This window comes from Gracilinanus agilis, chromosome 2, assembly GCF_016433145.1.
Source record: "Gracilinanus agilis isolate LMUSP501 chromosome 2, AgileGrace, whole genome shotgun sequence".
Lineage (NCBI taxonomy): Eukaryota > Metazoa > Chordata > Mammalia > Didelphimorphia > Didelphidae > Gracilinanus > Gracilinanus agilis.
Genome location: NC_058131.1, coordinates 682,272,963 through 682,282,277, shown reverse-complemented (window position 1 = coordinate 682,282,277; position 9,315 = coordinate 682,272,963). Strand labels below are relative to the sequence as shown.

Genomic DNA, 9,315 nt, shown 5'->3' with positions numbered 1-9,315 from the left:
ACACTTCCTAGTTTTGTGATCCTAAGCAAGTCACTTATCCCCACTGCCTCCTCTTTGTTGCTCTTTTCTCTTGGAACCAATAATTATATAAATTCTAATACAGAAGGTAAGGTAGTAAATATAAGAATTTAAGAGGAATTAAGATTATAGTGGCAATGAAATGGAAACTGAAGGGATGTCCATTAATTGGGGAATGGCTAAACAATTTGTGGTACATAATTGTAATGGAATACTACTGGGCCATAAGAAATAACTAACTAGATGATCACACAAAAACTGGAAAGGCTTATATGAAGTGATACAAAATCAAGTGAGCAGAATGAGGATAACAATGTACACAGTAAAAGTAATAATATACAATGATCGAATGTGAATGATTTAACTTTTATCAACATGGCAAGGATCTAGGACAACTCCAAGGGACTCATGATCAAAAAGGCTATCCATTGCCACAAAAGGAATTGATGGAAGTCTGAATGCATATTTAAGTACACCATTCTTTACTTCCTTCATGAATTTTTCTCTAGTATAAGCAATATGTATCTTTTTTCCACAATATGATGAACATAGAAGTATGTCCTTACAATAATAACATATGTACATCATCTATCATACTACCTTCCATCAATCATGGTGGGGGTAGAAGGATAGAAGGGAGAGAGAAAACAAAGATCACAAAATGTCAGAACAAAATTATTTAAAATTGTATCAATGTAAAAAAGAAATGAGCTGAAAACAAAATAAAAATGAGGTTTTAAAAATTGATTTTGATGCAATAATAATAACTAACATTTATATAGTATTTTTAAACATTTAAGGTCCTTTACATGAATTAAATTCTGTAGCCCCCAGATTTCCGCTGTAAGGTAAGTGCTGTTATAATCCTCATTTTTATAAATGATGATGAGAGATGTCAAGTTAAATGATTTTGTTCAGTTACAAAACTGCAAATACCTAAGATAGGATTTAAAGCCAGATATTCCTGCTTCTGAACTTAAGCATTCTTCCAACTCTAACATGTATTCTCTCAAGAGAAATTAGTGATTTTGTTAAGCATGAAGGAAAACTGGGTTATGTTTAACAACCACATTGCAAAGTTAGTTTAGTAGGAAAATAAAATCTTCTCCTTTGCATAAGACCATATCTGTTTTATTGCTCCTAATTTTATGTCAATTGTTAAGCAAAGCTATATTAGACCTTAATCATAATCTTTGACTTCTTTTTCAAGGTCAAGTAGTACATGCAACTGCTCATAATCTGAGAGTCTTCTGTATGATCCAGAAAATCCTCTCAGACCAATGGCCAAAAGAAACCAGACTCAGGTGACTGAGTTCATCCTCCAAGGCTTCTCTGAGCACCCTGAGCTTCAGATTCCCTTATTCAGCTGTTTTCTCTCCTTGTATGTGGTGGCCCTGACAGGCAATGTCCTGATCATCATAGCCATTGTGCTTAATACAAACCTTCACAGCCCCATGTACTTTTTCTTATTCAATTTGGCTACTATGGACATCATCTGCACCTCCTCCATTCTTCCCAAAGTTCTGGAAGGGCTGCTCTCAGAGAAGAACATTATCTCCTATGGGAGTTGCTTGACCCAGTTGTACTTTCTCACTTGGGCTTTATCATCTGAGTTGCTTCTTTTCACAGCAATGGCATATGACCGGTATGTAGCCATCTGCCACCCCTTACATTACAGTACCATGATGAGTAAGACACTTTGTAGTGTGTTGGCAGCTGGAGTATGGGGCATCTGTGCCTTCAATTCCTCTATACATACAGGTCTAATGACACGACTATCCTTCTGTGGACCGAATGTGATTACTCATTTCTTCTGTGAAATCCCCCCTCTCTTATTGCTCTCCTGTACCTCAACCTATATAAACAGTGTCATGACTGTCTTGGCAGATGCTTTTTATGGAGTATTTAACTTCCTTCTGACATTGGTGTCTTATGGCTTTATTATTTCTAGCATCCTTAAAATCAGATCTGTAGAAGGGAAGAAGAAGGCTTTCTCCACCTGCTCTTCCCATCTCATTGTGGCATCCATGTATTATACTGCTGTGTTCTATGCCTACATAAGCCCAGTTGCAAGCTATAATCCAGAGAAGAGTAAACTGGCTGGTGTGCTCTATTCTGTGTTAAGCCCCACCTTGAATCCCCTGATCTACACTCTGAGGAACAAGGAAGTTAAACAGGCCCTCAGGAAGCTCTTTCCTTTCTATAGAAATTAAATGATATAGAACTTGAAAAGAATAGATTTGTAAAAATTGACCTTTCTGTGCTGTACCAGATAACTAAATTTGTCTCTATTATTTTGCCAAAAAGATCTAGATATATAAAAACAGAATTTAGAAATGATGAGTAGAGAGGTAAAAATAAACTATTATTGGAGAAAAGAGCAAGGAGACCACATTTAGGTGGTGGTAATCAGGTAAATCTGTTCTCCAAGTTGTCAGAGAGAATGAAGTACTCCTTGAAAGAAAATAAGCAGAACTTGAAAGATAAGAATATGAGGGGAAATAACCAAAAATGTAGGTGGAAGCAAAACCTGTGTAAAACGTTTAGAGGGTAGAAGAAAACAACAACTCAAAAATCAAGGTAATAGGATTATCTTTGGGAATATATTACTAATATAAAAATATAGAAAAATATTATGAGAAAAAAGGGAGGCATATAAGGAAAGTAGGTCTTTGTCAGTATGCTGAAAAGTCGAAGAAATATCACTGAGGGAAGAAAGAGGAAAAGTTCAATCGTAAACTTGAAGATAAAAAAAATGAATTTATTTCTCAAAAATGGTGAGCTAACTCTTCTGGGGGAAAAAGATCTTTCTGCTCTTTTTTAAATTATAAAGGATAAATATAAAATCTGGTAATAGAAATATCACTTAGGAGAGATCAAAAAGGAATAGTGATTCCTAGTGACTCTCTGCTAAGGCATAATGAATAGGCTATCTTTCAAACAGACAACAATAAGATAATGTTAGCAGAGGCCTGTGGCTCAAAACAAAACAGAAAATTCCCCAATGTCTTTCCAAATTTATTACTACTAAACACATCTAGTGATTTTCATTATATAAATGAGATTATTTGAAGGAACAGAGGAAGCATTACCAAAAATTATAAAGTCCTTCATGAAAAGCTAAAGAACATGGGGCACAACTTTTTTTGTTTGTTTGTTTGTTTTATCATCTTGACACATTGAAAGTTTGTCTTACTGCAGAAGAAAAAAGTCACTTGGAAAAGGAATACTTGGCCTAGAGGATAGTAGGACTGGGATTTCTAGACCATGGCAGATTTCTGGTCAGGAATGGAATCCTCCTAGGATTGCTATTGTTTGCTGTCTTGGGTATCTGCTCTGGTAAAACTATATCTAGAGTAATCTGTTCGCTTGTAGGACCACAGTTTAGAAAAGACATTGATAAACTAGAGAGCTTTCAGAGTAGGATACCCAGGATGATGAAGAGCTCTAAGTCCATGCTTTATAAAGATTCATTAAAGAAAACAAGAATATTTATTCTGGAGAAGAAAATATGCAGGATTGATAGAATGGCTGTCTTCAAGTAATCAAATATCTGTCATCTGCATGAGACTTTAGACTTGGGATATTTGACCTACCAGGGTACATTAGGAGTAATGAAAAAAAAAAAGTTCCAAAAAGGAAATTTAGGCTTTATTTTAAGAAGGAAGGATTATAACATTAGACATCCAAAAGTTGAATGCTCTGCCTTAGGAAATAGTGGATTCCTTCCTCTGAATGTCTTCAAGAAAAGATTGGTTGATCATTTGGGAGGTATTTTGTAGATTGGTTACTTTCTCAGGTGTGACTTGGATTAAATGGATTCTGGGACCAAAATAGGTCCCTGCAAATCACCATAATATTGAAGACTCTCACTTTACTCCCAACTCTCTGAGTCAATGATATATTAGATAATGGATTTAGAATTGGAAAGGACCTTAGAAGTAATTTTCTCTAACCTCTCACTTTACTGTTACACTAAGATTGAGGTTAAATGAATTGCCTGGAGTTAGCATAATTAGTAATTGGTCAAACAAATATTTCAACTCAAAATCTCTGACTCCAAATCAAATAAAGAGATCTCAGAATCCACACTGATACTTTAAGAATCCCATTACAACATAGAAGTCATTCAGATTTTGTTCAAAGATCTTCAATAATTTAAGTGAAAGTTCTTCAAGGATTGAGCTTATAATGTTCCTGACAGAGTTAACAACTTCACTTTAAGGCCTCCCCTTGCCACTAAAACTAATCATTCCCATTTGTTTTTTTTTCTCTCACATTCTTAAAATTATTTTTTATATTAAAATTAAAGTTAAAGTTCTTATCATTCTAAATGTTTCCACAATCCCTGAATCTAGATACTCTGTTGCCAATACCAGGCAATAGTCAGACTTTGTTAGGTAGATTCCATTTCTTGGCAGAAGCCTGTCATTGCTATATTTTAAGCCATATTACAGAAATTCAACTTGCCAAGTCTTTTTTTCTGTTGCCTCTCTTACCATCAATGGATAATAATGATTCTGAAAACGTCACTCATTCCTCTATAGTTGCCAATCTTTAGTCCAATACTTCATGATCCTTGGCAATGCTTTCCAGATTTCTATGATCACTATCATTTGTACTCACAATAATTAATAGAAGTGGGTAGTGGCAACCTATTTTGAAATGGCTTAAGGAATGTTTTTTAATGTTTTGAATATAAGCACTAGGCGGTCAATAGACATCTCCATTGTAATTAATTGGAGGGAGTGGAAGTTGCTTAAAATTTCCATAGCCATCTGCTACCACTATTCTTCCCTTCTTTTAATACTTCCTGGATTATATTTTCTGGAACATTCTTTGGTTCTACATCATCATCATTTCTTAGAGGATATGCAATTATTTTTTCTTCAGAGAATCAAGCAACTTCATATACCAATTCATTTTTTAGCTCCAAGTACATGGTTGTCTTTTCCCTTCCATTCCTTATCTGTGAAATTCTTCTATTCTTCAGTCTCTTAACAATGTTCATTTCTTTGTTCAATTTCATATGTTTTGCCTTGAAGTTAAGAGGAGAGAGGAATTCCATTCTGCCATGATTACATAACTAGAGCTCAATGAAATACAGTAGATTCGAAGAAGAGTCAAAGGATCTGGCAAGTTGAACCTCAGAGGAATTCCAAAGAAATACATATACACTGAATACATCTTCTTAGACTAAGAAGATGATAGGATCAAAAAGAGAGTCAAAACTAGGGAGTAGAAGGTTGCCAATTATCTGAAAACCACAGAGATCTAGCACTTTTCCAGCTAGCTCCCTTATCAGAAAGGAACAGTCAAGTAAATTCCCAGGGTCAGATACTTTTTGGTCAGTAGGATCAGGCTATCACTAGTAATTTCACTTGGTAAATTTTTTTTAATAATAATTTTTTATTTTTAGAAAAATTTTCCATGGTTACATAACTCATGTTTTTACTTTCTCCTTCACCCCCTCAACCCCCCACCCCCCTCCGCTGTAGCTAATTCGCATTTCCACTGGTTTTATTATGTGTGGTCAGTCAAGACTTATTTACACATTATTGATAGTTACATGGGTGTGGTCTTTTCAGGTCTACATCCCCAATCATGTCCTCATCAACGCAAGTGTCCAAACAGTTGTTTTTCTTCTGTGTTTCTACTCCTGTAGTTCTTCCTTTGAATGTGGGTAGTGTTCCTTTCCATAAATCCCTCAGAATTGTCTTGGGTCATTGCATTGCTGCTAGTACAGACGTCCATTACATTCGATTTTACCATAGTATAACAGTCTCTGTGTACAATGTTCTTCTGGCTCTGCTCCTTTCACTCTGCATCAATTCCTGGAGGTCTTTGATCCAGCCATACCATTGCTGGGATTGTACCCCAAAGAGATAATAGATAAACAGACTTGCACAAAAATATTTATAGTTGCACTCTTTGTGGTGGCAAAAAACTGGAAAGCAAGGGTATGCCCTTCAATTGGAGAATGGCTGAACAAATTGTGGTATATGTTGGTGATGAAATACTATTGTGCTCAAAGGAATAATAAACTGGAGGAATTCCATGTGAACTGGAAAGATCACTTGGTAAATTTTGATGGCAAAATAAAAGATATGAACATATGCCATCCTTTTGGAATGGACATTGTACCCTCTGAGCCAGGCAAATTGTAAGTAGGGAAATTCCCTTGCTCCTTTCTGTCCTTGTGACTCCTAACCCAAGAACGTCTGATAGCTTCTATAACTATAAGACCTTGAGATTAGTATCATATTTGAATCATCCTTTAGGTGGAGATGGACATAGAGCTGCACCTCCAGGCTGCACCTTGATACCACCAGACTGTATCTCAGGCATCCATTTGTTCCCTAAACTATGAGGGTCTCCAGGCAGACTCCGGTCAGATGACCAAACACCCCACCAAATGCCTGAGTGTTTACCACTTGGGAATCACTTCTCACCATGACCCAGTATCACGTACTCACTGTTGTAAATATAAAAAACGCTGAACTGAAGCATTCTGGGAACAACCTTCCCAGGATTGTTCCACTCATGCTGTCTTGGTGGCCAATAATTCTATCTTACTAATAAATCTTTCTTTTTACTTTTAAGCTAAGTTTCAGAGTCTTACATTCTTGCAAAACGTATCCTTCCCAAACCCAGGGATTCACCATTACAGCCCACAACATTGGCTATACCCCACAACATCTGGTTATAACCCCACAACATTGTGACATATGTACCTCGATCCCTATTGTCTTAATCTGGACCATAGAGAAGAACATGTGAATTCTTACAAGTTTTTCAATTTGAGCAGAACTTGAGTGGCATCTGAGCATTAGAGCTCCCCTCCTTTTACATTAAAGAAGATGAAGGGAGATCAAGTTTATTTTGTTTGACTTGCTTTTGTTTTATTAAATGAAAATATGTTCTTTTGTATACATGCCCTCTGATAGATTTTTCTCAGTCTTCATTCTTCTTGACCTCTCTGCAACTCTTGGTACTGTTTATCTCTTTATTCTTCTGAATCCTTTCACCTCTCTTTGCTCTCTCTTGATTCTATGACCTGTTTGATAATCCTGTCTCAATACCTATTCCTAATCTATCATGATTCCTAACTGTGTGTACCAAAAGCTATCTTCTGAACCCCCATTTCATCTCTGCCTATACTTACTTTGTAAGTGAACTCACCAGCTCTCATGAATTCATTATCTCTCTCTATTTAACCCCTAAGATATATACATTTTGTCCTATTTTCCCTCTTTAAATCTTATCCTATATTATCTTTTGAACATTTCAAAATTGATGACCTTCAGACATCACAAATTCAGCATGCCTCAAAATAGAGTTCATTATCTTTCCTCAAAAATGTATTACTTTTCCAATTATCTCCATTTTTCTTGAAGAAATAAAATTCCATCCCTCTAGTTCACAGAATATAGTCATTCTTGCCTCCATATACTCCCTTACCCCACAAATCCCATCAGTTTATAAATTTTATTAGCGCTATCATGAAATTTCTTTTTACTCACAAGATAGTTAGGACATTTATCATGCTTTACTTGGACTGTTACAATGGCATCTTATCAATCTCTCTCCCTTAAGACCCTACTAACCCTAATACATCCTTCATACATTTGCAAAAAGGATTTTCCTAAAATAAAATCTTAACCATCATTTTCTATTCAAAAAACTCCAATAGTACTCTAGAACCTCTGAAATCATTTATGAATTCCTCTCTTTGATATGAAAATCTCATCATAACATGGTTCCAACTTATTTTTCCAGCTTTATTTTATATTGCTTTTTAAATATATTCTATAATCCCTCTGGATGATTCATGAAATATCATCATCAGTTTCCATGACTTTGTGCTATTATGCTTTGTCCAATACCTAGAGTGTAAACATTGCTGATCTTTACCTCTTGGATTCACTAGTTTCCTTCAAAGCTCTGAAGAAGTGTCATCTTCTCAATAAAGATTTTTGGCATCCTCTCCAGATATTAGTGTTCTATACTGCACAATTACATATGTTTAAATTGGAATTCAATAATATGTCATTTACAGGAAATACACTTGAAACAAAATAAAAAGGCAAAGTTAAAAAAAAGAGGCTGAATCAGAATCTATTCTCTTCAGATAAACTAAAAAGGGTAGTAGTAGCAATCTTGATCTTAGACAAAGCAGAAGCAAAACAAGGCAAGATAAAGAGTTTTGATAAAACTTGCCATAGGCAATTAGCTAATATCAGTAATAAATATTTTTATACAAAATGGCATAATATCTAAATCTCTAAATGAAAAGTCAAATGAATTATAGACAAAAGGGATAGTAAATATTTAATAGCACATATTTTTAAATTAGGAAAGAGAGGAGGACTTGAAAAGAATTTTAGAAAAGCTAGATATGATAATTCTCCAGAGACTATTGAATTGGCATTGAAAGAATTACACCCATCTTCACCTATTCATGGCATCTTTATAAAAATTGGTGATATGTAAGAAGATAAAATACTCACAAATGTATAAAAACAAATGTTATTTTTATCAGACAAATCAAATAAAATTATTTTCAAAAAAGAGCCTTTGAATCAAGGAACAAAAAATAAGTGAAACTAAAAAACTTAAACCTAAAGACTAGATGGGTCAAAGAACAAATCAAAAACAATAAATTATTTCACTAAAGATAATGCCAACGATATGACAATAAATCAAAATTTGTGGGATGCATTAAGGGGAAAAGCATATCTCTAAATACCTTTAAAAATAAAAGAGGGAAAGAGCAGATTAATGAATTAGGAATACCATTACAAATAAAACACCAAAAAAAAATCAACAAATTAAGAAGCATCAATTGTATACCAAAATAAAAATCCTGAAAATCAAAAGGGATGGTAACAAAATTAAAAGTTAAAAACCATTAAACTAATAAATAAAACTAATAACACATCTAATGTGGGGATAGATAAACCATTGGCTATTTTTATTTTAAAAAGAAGAAATGAAAAAGAATTAGGAGCTATTTTACTCAATTACATGATAATAAGCCTGACTAAATGAAAAAGATGAATATTTACAAAAATATAAATTCTCTATATTGGTGGTACAGGAAAGACAGGACTCAAATCAATCTATCTTAGAAAAAGAAATTGGACAAACTATAAACAAACTATCAACCCCCTTTCAAAGAAAAACAGCACCAGGATCAGATGGATTTACAAGTGAATTCTATCAAACACTTAAAAGATAATTAATTACAATGCTACAGAAACTGTTTGAAAGAATAAAGGAGTCCTATTAAACTCA

At 34.4% G+C, this 9,315-nt stretch overlaps 1 protein-coding gene across 1 annotated transcript; it reads left to right on the top strand.

The window, feature by feature from the left end:
• The first annotated feature begins 1,298 nt into the window (after positions 1-1,298).
• On the top strand, positions 1,299-2,231 carry LOC123236452 (olfactory receptor 13A1-like). Its single transcript, XM_044662850.1, has one exon. It carries the CDS (start codon positions 1,299-1,301, stop codon positions 2,229-2,231), a length of 933 nt encoding a protein of 310 aa, XP_044518785.1.
• The last annotated feature ends 7,084 nt before the right edge of the window (positions 2,232-9,315 follow it).